Raw genomic sequence first — 21,754 nt, forward strand, 5'->3', positions numbered from 1 at the left:
TCTAACATATATCCGTAGGACGCCGCTCGCAGCAAAATTGTGGATTATCATTGTCTTCGGCAGAAGGTGAAGAGGCTGATAGTGTGCAAGATGCACTCTACAGCAGCGATGGAGATGAAGAGATGATGGAGGCTGCAGTGGATGATGAAGTGGAGAGCGCAGTAGGTGTAGGTGCAGAGGAGACCCTGAGGAGCTCAACTGATATACAGGATGGGAACAGAGACCTTCTTCAGAGGATTGAAATGGTACTTATAACTGGAGTCTGCGGTACGGTTTTCAAAAAGCAATAATATATATTCAGGAAATGGCATTGATACGAGAAAATGTCATCAAAATGATGAGAAGGCCAACAGAAGGCGCTCAAATGAGTATGGAGCAAACGCTGCGCAATTTGGAACAACTACGCAAAACGACGGACTCGTTAGCAGATAACGCTGAAGGTAACGACCAAAACATGCGTCTTGCACGTCGTGCAGATGTTCCTCCTGTCGGCCGTCCTCAAGCTCCTACTCCGATACGGAAATTACAGAAGGTCTGAAGTCAATTCTATGCGAAAGAATTTCCCTTAAAATATTTGTTCAGCGAGCCCATCTACGCAAGGAGGAACAAGGTAAGCGACGAAAGCCACTGCTGGAAATTCCGGACTGTGCACATGACGAGAGGGACGCGTGTGCTGTTTGCCTTCGGATGCAGCCAAGTAATAGCACAAATAATCAGATCTGTTGGATTCAGTGTCCAACATGCGAAGATTGGATGCATACCGAATGTATCAGCAACAACGTGTGCCCTCACGATGGAACAGAGTTGGACAGCAGTGATGCGTAGGGATTAGAATCATAAGAATGTGCATGTTTGTATTTACCGGATGTGATGGGAATGTAAATGCAATGTATATAGTGGTACAAATGTTAAATTTGGTGATAAGAATAATATGTGATGTGACATACAAATATAACATGTAAGCTTCTTCTTTATATAATGTATAAACTTTGTATAAGCACACGTGTTAGCGTCTCCTTCAGAGCATCCAATGGTTCGCATGATTACATACATGCGACAACAAAGGATGACAGAAGGCACAGCATACGATATCAAAGGAAACATAAGAAAGAGGAAGGACGGTGAAGTTATAATAACGTACCGTAGTGGCATTCATTAAACATATTGTTCATATGGAAAAAACACAGAATAAGAATGAGTACGCAACCGTACAGCAGTCGCAGCACGTAAAGAATCGATGTAAACACACAAACAAAAGAAATCGTTTTAAAAAAGAAAAGTCACATGGCCCATAGCGAAAATTACAAAGACGTAATATTCAAAATCAGAAAATATTATTTTGCATGCCGTAGATTCCTGCGTAGTTGTGTAATCTGCGGACGGTACGTCATAGGGACTTTTGCAAGGTGCGAATTCTATCATTCTTCCTAAACATGACTTACGATAAAAGTATTGCCGTAGTTCTCTATGTTTTGTGGTGCGGCTCCACTTGTTTCTTCAGTGTTATTTTGAAGGTCAATCTCTCCGCACCGTTTTGTGTATTAGTTGCAATTTTTGGTGAGAAGTTGATTTTCTATGTGCACTGTTATGATATTGCTGCTAGTAGTTCATTCAAAAACTGCTATGTTTATCGACACCTTATATGCGCTTGAGGATGGCGTAGTCATAGAGCCGAGTAGAGCAGAGGTGGGAATGCTTTCTTTGCATTTTGTTCTTTCATTGTTTGGGAAACCAAAAGCAGTTCGTATACGTTTCTGAGATTTGGGATCCGTTTCCCTTATCTAGTGCTGCATTTGCAGGGTCTTGCGATTCACAGTGGTTTCAACCTGATTGCTGTGGGAACTCGAAAACTCATCAGTGTTCATACTCAGTACTTCGAAGATAAGTACATAGGTAGACTTCTCCGTTATCCAAAAAAAGCTTAAGAACAATCCTATGACTTTCAAATTACAATGGAAGATCAATTGCTCGTTACATTTCTCTCCTTTTTTTGCAACACTTGCTTTGCTTGCTCTTAAAGGAACACCCCACGAATCTGGGGTGATACGGGTTTCTGACGGATTTTGCCTTACGGGGTCCTAGATTGCGAGGAAGAGGGTGGTTTAATTTATCTCTGTTGCAGTGCGCAACCTTTGCGCCCCGTCCGCGACTCGTCCGAATGAGTTTTCGACGAATCGCAGGAGAGAGGGCGCAAGGATGACGCGCTGGAATAGAGGACCTCGTAAGAGACAGCGTTCCTGGGTCGTCCATTTGCACCGATACAGGAAGATATAAATCGAACCACCCTCTCCCTCGCAATCTACGTCCCCGTAAAGGCAATTAAACTTAAAGGCATCACCCCACTGGGGTCTGGGGTGATGCCTTTAAGTTTAATTCAATACTTATATACCCGCATCACCCTTTAGTGAACCATTCCTATTCAATTATATATCTGCTTATAACTCTCATTTTCAGAAACTGCGCTTTTCCTAGTTCTAGCCGCTCCTATGATCCTTGCGCCTTGCAGCTTGTTAAGTGAGAGCTTAGTTCTTTCAAACACTTGACTTTAAAATGGTGACATCTTCTTTAGAGGCGCAGTCTTCTTCTCGCAAATGCTGTATGTAGAGTTTTCAGCAAATCTGTCGACATTATCCTAGTTTACTAAAAATAACTTCGAAATAAAACGTCGTTATAAAATTTTTATTTCAGCAGGTATGATATTTGCGCGCGACACTAACATTACACTGAGAAAAGTGTTAGATTTGTCTTCATTTCTCTAAAGAATTAGATTATAAACAGGTGGAACGAATGCCTAACAACCACCAATGGTCCATTGATTTTTCCATCGTTATGTGACCAGTAAACTGAAGGCGACGCGGTTAATTCGTTTGAAAATGTTGGACCTGAAGTTCGGCCGTGCCCGTTCTATTTGAATTTTTTTGTAGACTAGCTACCTAGCTGGGCTGCCTAGTTGGTGTTTTCCAGTTACACTGTTCTTGAGAACCTGATATATAGTTCGCTCCGCTCTGCTCTTTCGGGCATAAAGTGCGTCACGGTGGAGGATTTCCCAAGATGGTGATGTTTCTTGCTGCATGTTAGAACTTGTACACGCAAATTTTCATTATGTCTTTTTTGTGGGTCTTTTCCCAGAAATTTAGCTGTAAAAAGTAAAGTTAAAGTTTCTGGCGTTAATCAATCCGCTTGGGATGCACCCCCACGTTCACTTCAATTCAGAATCGTTTGAGGTTTACAAACGTGTAACTGGCCTATACAATGGCTTGCGGTGGCTAGTCGACGTGTCATGTCAGTGTTTTTATCCTCCCAGACAAGTCTGGCCCCAATTTATCGACCCCGGAGGGTTGAAAGGCCTGGTGAGCACTAGAGCGGGTTCGAACCTCCGATCCATTGTGCAGGAAGCAGAACCCCTAACCGGTACACCACACCCGCCCAAATCTTGGTGTAAAGCAAGTAAATCCAAGTATACGGGATGAATCAGCAAGATGAGAATCTCCCTGTGCTAAGCATTTTGTCATAGAATACCATTTCGGGGCGCTTCTGGGATGGCCCGTATCTCACCACCATTTTGTGCCGCCATCACGATTTCATCAGCGCAGAGTAGCATGGTAATGACTGTTTTCGTCAGATGATAGTTGCACCGCTCCACCATTGTTATTACGGCACTAATGCGCTGATAAAGAATTATGACTGCTCTGGTGCTGGTGTTTGGAGTACTGGGCAGTGGGTAAAGACACTCCCGTAGGTTTTCGAGCATGTCTCCGATCATCCTTTCCCCAAGCAATTGGCGATGTAGTATATTCTGAGGAAGTTCACGGTTGGTCGCTCTCCAAATAGGTAACTCTGCTTACCTACTGATCGTACGCTGCATCGCAGGTGCTTTTAAAAGGATGCAATCCTGGAATTTTTTCAGATGGGGTGTGGGATACATTTCAAGAGCTTCTAAATTTTTGGAAAACCATGTTTTTAATTTATCAGACGCATCTTTTACCCATATTTAACAAGATGATTTCTCTTGCCTCTGGTATAGTCACATATTTCAAATTACCTTAATCTATTACTATTATTTATTTGTTATTTAATTTCCTCGCCTCCACAACGGTTATTACCGCCCCATAGTGGCGCGGACGTGACGCTCGGCGTCGAACTGCGACGCGCAGCGGAGGTTTCGTCCTCCGGCAGTCCTCCTCTCCAAGCTGAGAAGGAATTTTGACTTATGCGACATCCGACTTCTCAGGATCGGAAGCTTAGGTAAGAGTAAATCACTGCTAAGATTCATTGACGTTTTAGCATAATGTCGCAAAGTGGCTCAATGATCCACATAGGTTGGGCGACGACTTGTGCTGAAAGCTAAGCTTGCCATGGAAGGGCTGCCTAGTTTGAGGTAATGTCTTTTTGTTGCTCCAGCATATTCACTGCCTCAGTAACCTGCATACTGAGCCCTACTGTCTCATACGTCGCACTCTATTGCGACACGTGAGAGGCGATCTCAGGTTGCTAAGAACGACTTTGATTCTGAACTAAGGCGAAATGTACTACTCGCCCTGGAGACGTCTCAGACTCTGTATTTACAACGCTAGAACATTATCCACGGACACTGAACTGCATGCCCTTCTCGGACCTGCAGAGCGTATCAAATCCCACTTGATTGCTCTGCAGGAGACCAAGAGCAGAAGGAACGACGTACGACACACGAATGACGGTACACTTGTCATTCCTAGAAGGAAGATTCTTTGTAGCCGGCGTTGGTTTTGTTGCGCACCCATCTCTCATCCATCTCGTTGATTCTAACGAGATCTTGCCACCTCTTCCGGCCATTCTTGCTTCCGCCCTCTGCGCCAATAACCCATTAGCATCATCACCAACGTCTCCTTCGTGCAAAAATACGACTTAGCAACACGACGGAGAGGAACATCTGCTATTGGTAACGAAGGAAGAAAGAAGTCGTGTGCAACGATTGCATACTCGAGGACTCCTTGTCCTAAGGTGACTGGCACATCGCGGAGAACCCAAACGTGGACTACGAGATGCTGCTCAGAGGACTGCGAGCCTGTGCTGAATGTGGCCTCGAAGCCGCGCAAACAATCTTGAAACGAATTTCGAAAGCCACCAAAGAATTGTTAAAAAGAAGAAGGAAATCTCTCGAAATACAGACAGAAGAAAATTCTGGAAGCTGCACAAAGAAGGAGGCTGCGTATCGTTTAGGTACCCGCAGCCTCCGCCACAACCTACCCTTAGGGGAAACGACTGGCTATAGTTAATTGCTCTGCGCAGCAGTTAATAGCGTCAGCAGAGCATTGCGCTGCGTTCGCCCTAGGCCCCGTCCATCACATCGTCCATCTTCGGCCCTCATCGTCTAATCAGGTGCGAAACCTGCCTCGCAGGAGCACGTTATCTCTGGTATTGCTTCTGTACGGAGTATCTATCCCTTACGTATAGAGATACATTGGGCGATTGCACACGAAATCCTAGAATTAGAAAATAATAGTGTTTTATTTATGTAAAACAAAAACAAATCGAAACATTTACAAACTACCGTAGTATCTTACATGGATTTAATAGTCTGTATAAATACAAATATAAGTCTATATCTTCTATACAGTTAATAATACAGTTTTTTCAATCAAACATCTACATCTTTCGAAAACCAGGTTCTCGGTTCTACACCTTTTAACTTTTATTTTAGAACGTTTTCAATTTTCAGCTTCATTTATGTTTTCTGATTTTTTTTTCTTTTACAAATCTTCTGCGTTCTTTCTTCATTTTTAGCATTTTCATTTTCTACGTCTTTTTCCACTTGCTACGTTATTACCTTTTTCGTTCTTTGAACATTTCTAGAAGTTAACTCTATCACTTAATTGCAATTGTAAACAAACACGGCACATGAGCTGAGTGACGTGGTGATGGATGGGCGTGGCTTAGTGACCATAGGTGGACTAAGATATGTCTGCTCTGGCCTACCGACAGCCTATTCTGTAGGCTTTTATTCGGCTGCAGGTACCTAACGACCGCTTCCCAAAGAAGTACAAGTGTAAGAAAGTGCCGCAGGGATCTCCGCGACTATAATATTTCGCTAGCAGCCTTGCCGAGCAAAGACGGTGCTTGCACTTCTTCTCGTCGTGAGATGGAAATTATTATGAAGACGTTCTACTCGAACCTTTTCCGTTCACCAACTCCTGTGTCAAGCCCGATTATCTCCACCACGGAAATGAAGTTCTACCACGGATTCTCTCTTCGGAAGTAGGAGTCGCTATCAGGAGCATGAAACCTGGCACAGCCCCCGGACCTGATTTTATATCAACAGACTTTCTCCGGTCTGGTGGCCATCCACTTCATGTAATCTTAGCAGCGCACATGACATCCTACCTTCAGAAAGGAAGGATCCCAGACCAGTGGAGGACCTCGCGAACCGTTCTTATCCATAAGAAAGGTGACTGAGAGGACCTCCGGAACTACCGTCCGATATGCTTGCTGAGTGTGTTATACAAAGTATTCACCAAGATCATTCTCACGCGCATATCTAGGACGTTGGATGAAGCCCAGTCTCAAGAACAAGATGAATTCCGTCAGGAGTTCAGCTGCTTGGACCAAACCCAGACCGTGTCGAGGGTCAGAGGTTTGCCGGGAATACCACCTGCCCCTTGTTCTAACCTTCGTCGACTATGAAAAAAGCTTTCGACAGCGCAGAAACGAATGCAGTACCGTCAGTGCTGGTCGATCAAGGTGTGGACGCGTCGTACGTGAGGACATTAGCCAGTTGCTACGATCGATCCACTGCTAAAATACAGCTTTTCCACCACCCCCTCACGATACTCATTGGAAAGGTGATACGACAAGGCGATACTATATCGCCGAACCAACTGTCGGACCAAGATCTCCGTACCCATCTGTTCGGCTCGACAGTTCTTTCAGAGCTCTGTTACGCAGCGGAGACGTGGGCAAGCACTGCTGCCACGTTCAAGAAGCTAGTTACACCATACAGACCCTTTGAGAGATTTCTCCTCGAGACACACGACATCAAGCCAATTTTTGCAGCTCCGATTTAAGAGCAATGTTTCCTCTTCGCGACCCAGTGGAATATCTAACGAAAACAAAACATAGATGCGCCGTTACATGATGAAATGGATTTATGATAGATGGACTAACGAGCACGATCGATGCACCACTAGGATACAGCTTTTCCACCGCCCCTTCATCATATCCGTTGGAAAGGGGGTGCGACAAGGTGATACAATATCGCCGAAGCTGTTCACGGCTGCATTGCGATGGATAACGAAATCACTTTCTTGGGAAGAAAAGGGCATACGTTTTGATAGAAGATTCCTCTCCAACCTTCGTTTTACGGATGGCTTCCGTACTCATTCTCTTTGCGAGATGTAACAATTAAGCAGTAACGATGCTTAAGAAATTAAACGAAGCGAGGAAGAAAATAGGATTGCGAATACACAGAAAGAGGACACAGTTCATGAAGAACGCCTACTGCGAGGACGGAGGAGTACTACTTGAAGGCTTCCAAATCGTGGACACTTCTTCATACGTATACTATGATACATTCTATACATTCTATGAATATGGAAAACGACCTAAAGAAAGAATTGAGTAGAAGGATGAGAGCGGCGTGGGCAGCATTCGCACTCGTCAGAGAAGCTACAGATCAACTGACGGACCAAGATATCCGTACCCATCTATTTGACTATCTCCGTGCTCATTTGATCTACTCGACAGTTCTTTCAGTGTTCTGTTACACAGCGGAGACGTGGGCAGACACCGCTGCCACATCTAGGAAACTACTCACTATCCACAGAGCCCTTGAGAGATGTCTCCTGGAGTTCAACCGGCGCACACAACATCTCGCCGGTCTTCTAAGCTCCGAATTCCTAGCAGTTCCCGTTTTCGCGACCCAGCTGAATATGTTTTGAAAGCAAAACATAGATGGGCCGGTCGCATCATGAGAAGAATCGACGATAGATGGACTAAAAGAACGTTAGAGTGGATCTCGAGAGATGTTAAATGCTCTCGAGGGAGACCGCGGACGAGATAGGGTGATTTGTTCGCTGGGTGGACCAGCTGAGAGCTCAGCTAGATACAGTTCATGGGTCTCGTCAACGTCACTTACGAGGGAAGCGGTCAAGAGGTACCCGTATAATGTGCGGCCACATATCCAGGAGGCTAATGGACGTCGTTAATTGCACCGAGCGTCTCCTGACAGCGCCGTGATCGCTACAGTAGCCTGGTAGCTCCTCTTGTGCTACGTCTCGCTGACGCCCCTCCCACACTACCCTCCCTGCCCGCAACTCTTACGGTGCGCTTTTAGAATCAAGAAAATGAAAGCGCCTCATATTAGGTGTTGTTTGAAACTCTGCATAAAGTATACTTGTAAGTTAATATAAATGAAAGAGGTTTGTATATATGCCATTTAAAAATACGAGTGAAAATGAAAATATCCTGTTTTGACTTGTTAGATGGAAGTTAATCATCCATCTCTTGGAATGCAAAGGATGCTTCGAAGAATTTCTCCTGATGGGGGCGTAAGCGTAATGCTATTTTTTTAGACTTTTTTTCGCTTTCTATTTCTTTTTGCTTTTTGCTCTGGAACTTCTTTTTGCTTATTTAGCTGAGTAAAAGTGGCATCCAACGACTAACGAGGCGCGAATAATGCTTCGCAGACATACATTGTACCTAAAAGTATATCAAAGAAGATACAAAGGTCTCTGTTTGCCACTAATACACCTAACCTGTCAAATTGATTTTATGTAGAGAATAGATACAAATAAAGTTTTATTCTATAAAACGTACAAGGAAGTACTGAAATATTTAAGTTACGCTCCATATAAACATTATATCTATATCAAATTTTGAAAAGATAAAATGTAGAAAGGAGTTCAAAGAATGCATACAAAGTAATAAGAAAATAAAGTTGCTAGGCGTATAGTTGCTGCAGTCGAAAGTTGAACATGAATTCGTTGAATGACATCGTGACAAATACATACTTATGCACTATGAGTTTACATAGGACATTTTGGGCGTGAAATGTGAGAAATTATGAGATGTATGAAAAGACATTCCTTTTTTTCCTTTGTTCTTCTTATTCTTTTGCCTGCAGCATCTTTTTGAGATAATCTTTATTTGTGTGAAGTTTTTCTCCCCAAAGTTATAGTTATAGTTTTTCTCCCTAAATCCCGATCATATGCGCTCAATTTACTATTTTCGTACACCAGAACTTGGTGCGTCAATTCGTTCTACACTCTTCTCCCTTCTAAATTCGCAGTATCCACTGGTCGCGCGCAGCGTTTATTAGCTGGCAATAAGGGGCAGGGTCTAGATTATCTCAGGCGGTCGTGGAGGATGTCCAGCTGGTGGAGTGGCGGCCGTGACTACGCGGAGGTGCGCGGCGCTGAAGGAAAGTCAGGAGCAGTCAGCCGGTTATTACGGGTACCTCTTGTCCCGCACCCCAGTTACGAAACTTGAGAACATCTTGGATGACAATGGAGAGCGAACGAAACGAGTGGAAGAGATGCTGGTCCTGCACGTTCAGTGAACATTGGCCATTTAGGTATCTAAATAATTTCTTCGAAAAGTAACGGGGATGAGGACAATCGATATCCAGTAAGTTCCCCGTTCTTTATAGCCTAAGTTGTCTCCATGTAATAAATATGCAGCGGAAGAAAGTGATAAAAAGCTGGTCATGTTGGCTGGGAATAGGTGGCTGAACTCTCGCTGTGTATTCATTCTTTCATATTTCCAATATTTCCTTTATTTATTTATAATAAGTATTATTTATTTATTTATAATAAGTAACCATGTAGTTCTCTGCGTTTCTACAGAGACCATTGAGAATGGGTGTCTGTGACTTCATGAATGACTGGAGCATAGCTTTGTTGAGACATGTTGGCAGCTCTCCGGGTATATTCACAGGATACGTATTGTCTCGGAGGTATTCGCGTAAATATGTACGGTACGTCTTCACCGTTCATTTAGACCACCGTCATAGGTGGCCTGATAGACACTGAGGCCCTTCTGTGCGCCGTTTTAATGCGGCTGTTTGCGCGCACGAGCATCTTAACAACGTCCCTGATTTCATTATACGTGTATTTATTTTCCCTGTCTTAAACGTACTCCTAATCTGTCTGTGGTGTCTACTTTAACTTATCTTTCAGGCTGCCCGAATGAGAGGTGATTAATGCACCTTACGAAGAGATGCGTAAAACTGTGGATGTTATGATAGTGACTGCATACAGCAGTTTAGCATCTCAGAAATAAATGAAAATGTCAAAAACTCGGGTTTGCTAATCTGTCTTCTGAACTGACGGAAATGAGCGCCCGCGTAGTCGAACTTCTGCTTTTCTAAGTGGCGGTGCAGCTTCCGAAGATATCGCGAGGTTGGCTCCGCCGCCAGCACCCCCTTTTGTACTGGTGTGTGGGTGAGTGGAGCTTACATTTCGCGTGAGATTTTCGTGAGTAAGAATTGACTTTTGCACCTTGCTCTAGGTCCATATTCGAATCAGTTTCAGTGCTACCCTTCGGATCTCAGTGTTGTCATTGAGCAGGTGCTCTCGTGGGTTTAACAAAAAAGTTTGGAGTTACATAGGAAAAGCCACATTTTGCTATCTGAAAAATCTTTAATTGTGTTAAATAGAACACCAATTCTCATTTCAGAATGTGTTTAATCTTCTATCTCTTCGCTGACACATTTCCTCGTAAAGTGGCGTACCATTTCAGGAGAACTTGTTGGTTCAATACAGTTATCAGAACCGATATCTGGAAGTGGTTTTGTTGAACTCAAATTTATAAGTGAATATCAGCTTTTTTACTGTGATTCCAATTCATGCAGGTCCGTTCGACGTTTTTCATGTTTTTTTTGTGAAATTTGTGCGGACTTAAAATTAAGTACATGTTAACTGCTGATCCTAATCTTGCTTTGATGGGAAGCTTGCTATTTGCAGAAAAAAAGAAAAAAAAAACTTCGGATTCTACTTGCCTTAACTGCCTTAATCAGATAGTGTGTAATTGACGGAAGAATATTCCAAAAAGAGCTTTTGCAAGACAGGTATTCCCGTCATGATAAGGAATCTGTTACCGTAACAGTGGGAGCTCTTTCTTTTACCATCAGGCCGACTTGAGAGCGTCTTTCAAAATATGTTTGTTGTGGAAGTGGTTTGTAAACCAAAAAATAGTGTAGAACAGTGTCATTCATTTCTTATGTAATCGTAATTGGAAAAACGAACGGTGATGTTTTTCAAATGTATCATTTGAGAAACTTAGCATTTTCTTCTGCTTCATAGGGTGCGGTTGACCTATCTTATCCATCAATTGTCGCTACAGTTACACTAAGAGTTTTTTTTTAATCTTTTGTTTTCCGTCGTTTCTAGTTTAGCGGACAGCGTGAAATTCAGGTGTATTTGAGCTAATATTAACTTTGGAATATTAGAGAGCAGATGAAGGTTTTAATGTAATTACAAGAATTAGTGCAGAGAGAGGAATAATCTATAGGCGTAAAACGTGTTACAATATGACGACGCGACGCGCCTCGGTGATGGTGTGCACTAAGCTCTGTCTACAGCAATCGGAGACGTCTCTGGAAATCTTTTCTTTTTGCTTTTGATGTTTCATTTTTCTTTTATAATAGTGCATGGTTAGGGTAATGTAATCCTAGTGAAGGCCTTCCATTACTATTATCGTTCCTTCTGTTTTCAGGGCACCTCTGAGATCTTAGTTTGTAAGAATTTGATCGTCGACCTTTTTTTGTGTAATTGCGCTCGACTTTCGCTTTTGTGGTCTAGTACGAGGAAAGCCCTTGCTCGCTAGTTCAGAAGTTTCGTCATTTCTCAAAAACCTCAGCTTGCAGGAATTGGACCTCTGTCCCACTTACTGTGTACCTAATTGGCTTTCCTCTAGAATATTATGAGATTTTGTTATTTTACTATGATTCGTTCACAACGAACATCAATCATGCACAACTATACAAATGAAACGGACGAAAATTGGTCTAATAAACTCAGATCTCAGAAGCGTTCTATGAGCAGAAAAAATGTTAAAATTAGTGGAAAGGGACTTTGTTAGGACTACGTGATCATATTCGTGTATTATTGTTCATAAAAAATAATGAAAAATGATTTTTTTTTCTAAGGCGAATAGAAGTTCTAGGAATTTTCCATATAGTACAGAGGGGCTCTGTGCAGAAAGAATTTCCACCAACGAGTGACTATCAATATTGGATTACGGACTAGGAAGAGGGTGGATGACGCTTACTCTTACTAAACGCATTCAGGATGCTGCAAATAAGACGGTTTTGATGTTGAGTTTGCCTTTGCATCTGCGGAGACAATATCCACCTACATTTCTACTCGCACTACTTGAGACTTCAGCCAGGAGAAGCGCCTACAAAAGGTCCGGCATCGGCTGAAACGTGATCGTGTCCCTGAACGTGTGCACGCCCAGAGACATACATACACCACGGTCAGCGAAGAGCTACCGACAGAGTCGGAGGTTCTGGTCTGTATTGAAAAAAAATGAAGAATGGGAATTCGGGCGGAGACGATGGAAATAGCCTGCTGAAATCTCTTCCTCCTTCTGGGATTCGTGAGATGACGAAGATCATCCGTTCAATATGGGTCGACGAAAGGATTCCTCACTCGTGGAGACACGCTATTATAATTTCTACCCACAAAAAGCTATCCGTTACGGAACCCATAAATAACTGAGGAATATCATTGCTGCGTGTAATGTACCAGGTTTTGGAGCGGGTCATCCTGGATCGACTAATCCGACATCGCAAGGAAACCACCCGCGACGAACGAGCCGGCTTTCGTCTTAGTCGATCGACGATTGATAAGGTGTTTATTGTGAGGAGAGTGAGTGAAGTGTGGCAGCGGTATTCAAAACCTCTGCAGTTAGCTTTTTTGGACTTCGAAGCCGCTTTCGACTCTCCTCATCGAAACCGTCTTCTCGCGCCGATGGAGTTCCAGGAAACTTCGTGCGCCTAATTAACTACATGAATAAAAGAACAATTGAAAAAACTGCGAACAGCAGCTGGATGTACTACACTGTTCGAAGTGAGAACTGGAGTGAGACAAGGGGCCGTGGCGGGGCCCTTTCTGTTCAACTTTGCCGTCGATAATATAATACGAAGAACAGTCGAACAGTGTCCCGCCAATCTCATTTTAGCACCTTATGCATGTCCGTTGGTGGATCTCGAGTACACCGACTATTTAGTAATATTCGCTTCTAGCAGCGCGAAGTTACAACATGCTGTTAACCTTGCATCGAAATTAGCTGCAACCTACGGACTGCGATTCAGCCCTGATAAATGCAAGCAGATGTGGGTCTCCTCGAGACCCTCAACGGGAATCAGAGTGGATGAACAACCTATCGAACTCGTGGATGAGTTCTGTTATTTGGGCTGTATGCTGAAAAACGATTGCAGCTATGAGAGAAATATTCAGCAAAGATGCGCTAGAGCTAACTCGTCATTCAGCTCATGACCAAGTCCGTGTGGTCAATCCCATCGCCAACGAAGTCAAGCGGCGAGTCTACCTATCTGCAATTCGCCCTATCAGATATACGGATCAGAGACTTGGGTAGCGCCGGCGCCGGTGACAGAAAAGCGTGACTGCATGGAGAGAAAGCTGTTTAGACGAATGCTAGGCTACTTTTGACCGTTGGTATGCCATAATGAAGAACTTTACTCAGAAGTGGACTCGCTGTACCGGCGGATGACACGTAGAAAACGTCAACATCTTGCCCGGCCTTCGGAAGTAGTCATGGAAAATCGTCTTCGCTTCTTTGGTCACGTTATAAGGAGACCGTCTGATCATCTTGTCCAGGTAGTCCTGAAGAAAAAGAACAATTGCTGCGGCATATATATATATATATTTATATATATACCAGACTTCAGACTTTCTGTGGTGCTTCGCTCGCTTTCACTGATCAACGAAAATTAGTATTAGTGTTATTAGTTCTATGAAATTGGACTTGTGTATCTCCAGCAATCCTTCTTCCTTTTTTACATTATAACTAAAAGCGAAAGATTTCATAGTCTTCTTTCTAAACGCGTCAGTTCTACATTTCGAGAACAATCGAAGTTCACCTTCAAACACTCCTTATCAATATATTATAGACAATATCTAAAAGTATCACGCGAAATAGTTGAGTTTTGCTCCTGTTTTCTATAAACGGTTTTCAAAGAATGGTGTTTTGGCATAAAATGACGTGAAAGACATCATCCTACTGATAAAGATAACGTACCACGTCAGATCACATAAACATCCTGCTACTATTTAAGCAGCCGTTTTCATGCGCGTTTTCACTTTCTGGGAACGGCATGCTACCAACTTGAGGCGAACGAACAAAGAAATAGATACGCGGAGGAGTCATGAAGGTGAAAAGCAACGCGCCCAATGGGCACGGCTATGAAACGGCTTTAACCATTTATTTTTTGCGACATGCACGCGAAGTTATTGCGCACCATTTCGATGCCGCGGGACCCGTCTCACCCCACATTATAACTATCAGGCGCCAGCGCGCCAACCTGACGCTGGGTGGACCCGTCATACCCCATTATATACCTATCTGGCGCCAGCGCACCAATCCGACGCCGTGGGACCCGTCGCACCCCACGTTATGGCTATCTGGCGCCAGCGCACCAATCCGACGCCGTGGGACCCGTCGCACCCCACGTTATGGCTATCTGGCGCCAGCGCACCAACCCGACGCTGGTGGACCCGTCGCACCCACTTCTATAGGTATCTGGCGCCGGTGGACCCGTCGCAACCCCCTTTTTTGAACTTCGTGACTGACACACACACACATACACTCATACACACATACACACACATACACACATACACACACATGCACACAAGTACACACATACACACATACACGCAGATACACACACACACACACACACATATACACACACATACACACACGCACGTGACAGAATAAGCCCGTTATTAAATATTATGATTATATATATATATATATATATATATATATATATATGTACATATACATACATATGTATAATACAGCGCTCCAAGCCCGATTTGGTGGGGTTTCATGGTCTCGCTATCCTTCACCATACGCTGTTGTTTGCAGCATCTTGAAAGGGAAAACAGGCTGAAAAAAGTGGATATCATATCCCATGTTGTAATATGTTGTCCATAATGTAATATGTTGGCTCAGACTATCCTCTAGCATCCGTGCAACTGTGCGTCGTTGCGATAATATGATGGATACCATAGCCAACGTGACACAGACTGTAGTTGCTGCGGAAGCAGCAATCTCTCATTGTTACAGTTGAATATGATCGCGAAACAATGGATACCGTCCTCAGTCAGTGTTATAACAAAGTGACGCAGATTAGTGCGGCAAAGGATCGTTGTGAATTGAATGCGATCGTTGTTTTCGCTGACCGTGTTTTCCTCTTTGCGAAACGACCAGGTCTCTGAAGAGTAGATCGAAGAGGGAGGAGCAGCGATGTTAAGACGACGGCTTTTCATTTTTTTTTTTTGCTTCGATAGGTCTTCTCTAAAACTAGGAAGTAACGTAGATAAAAAAGGAAGGACAGTTTCAGAATCGCGCATTGCAAGAAAGAGAACTGGATGTTCGCTAGAGGTCTGTGGTGTCGAAAAATGTATTCGACTCTCACAATGGCATAGGTACAATCTTTGTATACCTGAGGTGCGCGAGCGTTATCTCAGATTTATAACGACAATACCGCAGATCGGAGCTGTTAAACTCAATGTCCAGTTGGTTCGGTCCGGCAAGGTAACGACAACTTCTGAGCTGATCCAGCTCCAGATCATTCAGATATTACAGCCACACATTTTTAGTTACGTTGGACTTGGGAAGAGATGAGCGAACATGCTATCTAACTCGTTTGAATAGTGTCCTCACATGATGATTGATACTAGTCTTTGAATGTGCAGTGACACCAGGTCGGCGATGCGATAACATACATATGGTGCTTAAGGGTTAAAAACAAGGTTAAGGCTTAGGCTTATTAGCATGTACTCAGAGCAGAGTTACTTGTTTACATGCAATGGATCCTTCAAGGGGGGGGGGGGGAGTATTGCTTAGGTTTTGGAGCGTCATCAACCTTATTAGCTTCACACTACTGCTCAGTAGCTTTATATCATACCTTAGTGGTTTAGGTCTACGGCATAAAGCTTTTTGTGCAAGTTCTGAAAACTATGAGTCTGGAAAAGAATTCTGGGATTGTGTATGCGTACTACACGCTACTCGAGATTAGAGAGAGGAAACTGCCTGAGAAGCAATCTGCGGCGTTAGCTGCAGTGTGAAGATGTGTTCACCTGTTCACAAGACTGAGAATGTGGTCGCTTTGGCAAGGCAACCTGCCTACTCCAAAAGAGTACTTCAGTACCGTTCCAAACCGTCCATCGGGGGCATCGGAACCTGAACTCACGTCACATAGCTCACAGACATGGTGAGCGTGGAATCATCGACCGTTTTGTAGGTTCGCGTCTGTAACTAAAAGATCAAGAGGAATGTCTAGCAGAGATCATGGAATTGTTACAGAAATGCTTACTTCTCTTACTCTATCTGGGATCCGTAAAACGACGAACTAATCCTTACGAAGTGGATAGAATAAGGAAAACGAGCATAACTCTTCACAACATGCGGGAGCCCCTTGCTGGAAACCTCGATTCCCATGAGCAAACCGACTTGACTTTCCTTATGATCAAACTGCGGTCGATCTTGTCTTCATTGCCTGGAATGATACTCGAAATCTATACCAATAACCTCTTTAGACCTTGTATCCGCTTTCAATTTCCCTCATCCAGGCCGTCTCTACTACTCACTTGAAGCTGAAAGAAGTTTGCGTTACTTCAACCTATTGTGCATCACGGTTCGAAGTAGAAGCTGTAGTTCGAGAAGAGGCGGTGGAAGAGTCCTTGTTCGAATTTCCCATCAATAACATAATGAGAACAACTCTCAAACATTGTCCCGCTGACGCCGTCCTGGTACCATCACAAGGTAGCGAGTGCAACAGCTTGAGAATGATGCGCCGTGTCGGAAAGAATTGAAAGAGGTAGTACGGCATGCTTAAACGACAGACGCAACCACACAGGAGTGGTGAGACTGCTTCAGATAATGAGGCTAATGATCTCTCGGTACCATAGAATAAATTCATAGCAAACGGACAAGAAGTATATGAAACGTTTAAAGATCCTTATGGTTATAACAGTTGCAACGCGCTATCCTTGTGTGTGCGTTGCATCCAAGTGCGATGGGTCATAGATCAGTGATGTCTTCTCATCAGCCCATTTAAGTGAAACCAATCGGCTGCTGAAACCGTGTCCATAAAGGGACGTTTTAACGTACTTCGTAAGGCATAAGGCGGTTCCCATGCCATTTTTACGACGATTAGGGAGAGATGAGTGGAATCACTCCAGATCCCGCCATCTACACCTATCTCTCTAGCTTTTTTTTTCCAAATTCCTTGACAACGTTGGATTCGTGATATGCTGTTTTCGATAACAGTTGTTTACACGATTTTATGTATGACCTTCTTTCCTATCAGAGCGATGGTGATGACCATGCTGTTTCATGCTTAAGTGATTAGGAAGGGATCAGAAGAGTTTTGCACAACATTTCTGATAGACGTTTCGAATTATAGTTGTTAACCAAGTTTGAGCAATTATTGAACGAACTTTTTCAAATGCTGATTTTTTTTTAGCAGGAACGCCGCGAAGCGTCATCATTACAAACACTTCTGGCTACTTCTCGCCTGCAAATAATTATCCGTTTCATGAATTTCATTGATTAGAGCGCACCTTTTCTCTGGACGGAGTCAAACTGCCAGCTGCCATATGCTGGTTCCTATCTTAATAGCCACTTTTTCGCAAGAATATCGGTTCATTGCTTTATTTATTACACTCTTGTATCCCCTTAGACCTATTTAAGCTTCACCACCAGCGCAAATGTTTATTACGTGGCCAGCGGCGCTGCAGAACCGTAAGATTTAGACGGGATAGTAAGGTCTTTGTATCTCTTTCGAAACGTTGGGTCGTAAAAGTTGACATTCATGCGGGTGTGGGGCGAAAAAGTAACCGTGTTATAATCGGGTCAGACATCAAGGTCAGTGGAGTTTCGTAAGCGGCTGTGATCGAAGCGTTATGGTGAAGCATAATGGCCAGGAAGCATGGGGGACTCTTCCTGGCGCCACTCGTGGTTGCAGTTTTCGATGGTCCCACCTCCATCCCAACCACCAGCTTCACTGCGCAAGTTTGATCGCAGCAATTGCACCGAGCTTTATGTCCCTTGGATCCGTCTAAAATTAAGTGGCAACCGCTGGCCTCTCTGCAGTGCCGAGCCGCCCGCATCTCTGTAGCTACGGCTGCGGGTAGACCAAATGATAGTTACCACGATCGTATGAGCACCTGTGGAGATATTTTGGCTTCCTCCTTCCCCCAAACGAAGGTTTCCGCGTTGCTAGAAAAAAAATAACCAACAAAAAAAATACAAATAACTATGAAAAGCTAAAGGAAAGAGAGAAAGGATGGAAAGTACTGCATAGTGCTGGGCATCCTCGCACAACTTGTTACCCGAAATCTCAGATGAAATTATCTCGTTGAGTTTCCTAACTATGGAAATAACAAGATTCATTTCAAATGCTTTTATTTTTTTCTGATTCTGATTTCTCTTCTCTGATTTTTTTGACACACAAAAAAAAAACTTTTTCGACATTTCGATAGCACAAAAAAGCCACAGCCACAACTAAGACCTAAAAATATTGAAAAGTTCTAGATTACAAAAGAAATCCCTCAAGTTTCTCTAGTAGTTAATAGTTTAATAGTTTCTTTTGTGGAGTTTCAAGACTTCTATTCTAATTTTGTAATTTTCCTTTATATCATTCATTTTCTTCTCCTTTTCTCGCAACCAGTACTCGTATTCTTGACCGATACGGCTAACAGAGTCCTTGAGTAGCGATCTGCGTTTAGCGGTTCTTATATATGGGTACTTTGGATCCTGTCCATTCCTGCGATGAGATTTTCGAACACAGTTACCAATTAGATATCAGTGTCCATAGACTGTACTAAGGATAAAAAACATTCAAGTAGCAAAAACAGCGAAAAGAACAACTAACGGGTTTTCAATCATCAATTATGGTCAGTTTTTTTTTTCAAAGAAAACCAAACATTTTAACGAAATGAACACCACAAAAAAGGAGCAGCATCAACTACAATTTCGGATTCTTTCCATATATAGTCGGGTCAGAATAACATGACGCTCGCTGTAGTCTCGTAATTGGCTGCACTCAGTGGAGCTAGCGGGAGGGATTGAGGTCGGACCAACGCGAACTGTAGCGATAGTTGGTGCTAGCAGGCGTCCCTTACTAATTCCGTATTTACGAAATATGCATGAACACTTACTTCAAACAATGCCAAGTATTAAAGGAAGAAGCGGGGCGTCAGCCCTGCTGATTAAACTGAAGTGGAGTGATTATCGTTGAACCTAAACAACTTAAAGAGAATCATTATCAGAGATACAACTGAATATTTTTGAAACTATGCAGTAAAAAGGTGCCACTTGAGATCGAACAGAAACTGTGGGCTAGAAGCGAATTATCACAATTTTTCTTTCTTATCATATGTATATATAAATTGATATGACAGAAGTACGGGCTTTCGATACCAATAGGGTGCTTAAAGTTCAACTTTCCATAGTTTCTTTTAAATGTAGAAAGAGAAGTTAATCTACATTTTGGATTACCTTCATTTGCTTCAGCTTATGTACAGCTTTGAATAAGGAGTGGTCTTGTGCCGCACTTCTTCTGTCTTGGAATGGTACAGCTGTTTCCTCCATTTTGGGCGTCTCAGTCGCGCAAATATTTGGAAAACTCTTCGTTCGTGTTGTGGAAAGAACGAGAGCCGCTGTTTTGACGTACTTTATTAATGATTCTAGGTTTGTGTTTATATCCGTTTTCTATTGGCATGATATTACCTTATCAATCTTGAAGGCTTTTTTCAGTCTCACCGTTTCGCCGTTTTTTCTGCAATTATGGTTACCATTTCAGGTTGTTAACCCCCGAACAGAGTGCTCCGGATGCACCCTATATCAAAGAGTTTAGCACCTCTTCTGGCTTCTCGAGAGGACTGTACGTATACTTCCTTGGGTCTGCTTCTCAACCTTACGAACCATTTATTAATGCTAATTTGGGGAAAGAAAACCGCACCATTACCAAAATAACACGGTGAGTTAACCCGCTTCCGCACTCTGCACTGTATTTCAATACAGCAGCATTATGAATTATGAAGTAGAAAAAAGCAAACCAGTAAATAAGAACATAGTCACAGTCAATTCCAATTCGATTTGTGAGTACTAGTGGTTTCTGAGTGAGGTGTGTTTAGCGGAGGATTAGGAAGTATAACATGTTTGATATGGAAGTCAAACCAGCCCAAATCATTAGGCTACTCAAAAGTTTATTAGATTCTCACTTGACATTTTTGTTGTTATTTAACACTAAAGGTAGTCGGATCGTAATGTCCTGAAGTCTTGTGCAATCGCGGGGGCAGCTGCAGTGAGATTCGAGCTTGAGTTGAGACCCTTACTCATCTCAATAGTCCGATTGGACCTACGTATCGTTTCGAGCAATTTTGCTAATGTTACTGCACTAGGCTACAAGTCGGTCTGCGCCTACATTGCAATCAAGAATGTAATTGACAGAAAAGTCAGTGATCTTCAGGGTCGATCAGGTCAATTGTTGCCTTCTTTCACTCAGAGCTTAGGCGACTGTGAATAAAAAAGTTGGCCTCACATGTAAGGATGTTTGGATAATTGAATTATTATCACTCCAAAATTTTTAAGAGCACTGAGTAAATGAGAGTCAGAAATGGCAACATTTTAACATTTAATTAACATTTAACAACCAAATCACAGAAGTCAGTAGATATTCTTATAGAGGTTGAGAATGTGAAAAGCTCTTTGTTGTATGTAAAATATCAGTATATGCGAAATCTTCAGCTGGGAAATATTCACCCTCTCTACAATAAAAATAGGCCAGTATCAATATTACTGACGAATTTCTGACGAATCGACGAAGGCATTGTTGACGAGATCCTGATAACTGCACTTGCGTTCCATTAACTCTAGGAGGTACATTGGTATAGGACATGCGAAAAAGGTAAAATTGGACATTGCCGTACAGCATCATCAACGAATTATGTATTAGGGTGTTCGGAAAGTATCTGCCGAAATACGGCAAAATTTCAAAACAACACAACTTTTTAAGAACACTTTATTATTCGACGAAATAATCTCCATCAACATCAACAACCTTCTGCCAACGTCTCACAAGTTCACGGATTCCTTTGGCGTAGAACCCCGGCGACTTGGAGGCGAAGAAAGCCCGAAGGTCATTTTCGAGGTGGTCACGATCATCGTAGCGCTTCTCTTCCAGGTGATGCTGGAGCGACCGGAAGAGGTGGTAGTCGCTCAGGGCCAGGACCGGGCTGTACGGTGGATGCGGTAGAACTTCCCATCCGAGCTCCAGAATTTCCTGGGAAGTCTTCGTGATGTGAGGACGCGCGTTATCGTGCAACAGGCGAACGTTGTCGAGCTTCGGGTGTTCCTTGTGGATCTTGTCGGCCAGTCTTTGCAGTTGAGCGCACTAGACCTCGGCAGTAACTGTCGTGTTGTCCGGCAGCAGTTCGGAACAGTAGATTCCGTGAACTCCCCACCAGAAGCTCAGCATGACCTTCTCATGGATTTTACCTTTCACGAAAGGATCCGG

At 43.2% G+C, this 21,754-nt stretch overlaps 4 protein-coding genes across 8 annotated transcripts in view; 3 read left to right on the plus strand and 1 right to left on the minus strand.

Moving 5' to 3' along the window:
• Window positions 1-21,754, plus strand: part of RB195_024919 (uncharacterized protein) — a gene marked incomplete at both ends in the record, with an annotated part of 89,873 nt that overhangs the window by 1,213 nt on the left and 66,906 nt on the right. The window contains 11 exons of one of the 4 annotated variants that reach the window (XM_064212862.1): window positions 19-245; window positions 302-532; window positions 583-821; window positions 1,394-1,406; window positions 1,515-1,557; window positions 1,607-1,686; window positions 1,800-1,893; window positions 10,714-10,825; window positions 19,750-19,926; window positions 20,039-20,215; window positions 21,342-21,537. In XM_064212862.1, coding sequence (XP_064068741.1) covers window positions 19-245; window positions 302-532; window positions 583-821; window positions 1,394-1,406; window positions 1,515-1,557; window positions 1,607-1,686; window positions 1,800-1,893; window positions 10,714-10,825; window positions 19,750-19,926; window positions 20,039-20,215; window positions 21,342-21,537 — 1,589 coding nt within the window. The other 3 variants (XM_064212863.1, XM_064212861.1, XM_064212860.1) reach the window with 3 other exon arrangements.
• RB195_024920 (uncharacterized protein) lies at window positions 6,657-7,040 on the plus strand (the record flags this gene model as incomplete). The annotated part of the gene is made up of 1 exon (XM_064212867.1): window positions 6,657-7,040. The coding sequence occupies one exon, from the start codon at window positions 6,657-6,659 to the stop codon at window positions 7,038-7,040; it is 384 nt and encodes a 127-aa protein (XP_064068745.1).
• RB195_024921 (uncharacterized protein) lies at window positions 7,602-7,913 on the plus strand (the record flags this gene model as incomplete). Its single annotated transcript, XM_064212868.1, has 1 exon — window positions 7,602-7,913. The coding sequence occupies one exon, from the start codon at window positions 7,602-7,604 to the stop codon at window positions 7,911-7,913; it is 312 nt and encodes a 103-aa protein (XP_064068746.1).
• RB195_024922 (uncharacterized protein) overlaps window positions 21,263-21,754 on the minus strand; it is a gene marked incomplete at both ends in the record, with an annotated part of 3,771 nt that continues 3,279 nt past the window's right edge. The window contains 2 exons of one of the 2 annotated variants that reach the window (XM_064212869.1): window positions 21,263-21,631; window positions 21,719-21,754. The exon at window positions 21,719-21,754 is cut by the window's right edge and continues 518 nt beyond it. In XM_064212869.1, the coding sequence (XP_064068747.1) occupies window positions 21,263-21,631; window positions 21,719-21,754 (405 nt within the window). The other variant, XM_064212870.1, reaches the window with a different exon arrangement.

Source organism: Necator americanus, chromosome X (genome assembly GCF_031761385.1).
Source record: "Necator americanus strain Aroian chromosome X, whole genome shotgun sequence".
Taxonomy (NCBI): domain Eukaryota; kingdom Metazoa; phylum Nematoda; class Chromadorea; order Rhabditida; family Ancylostomatidae; genus Necator; species Necator americanus.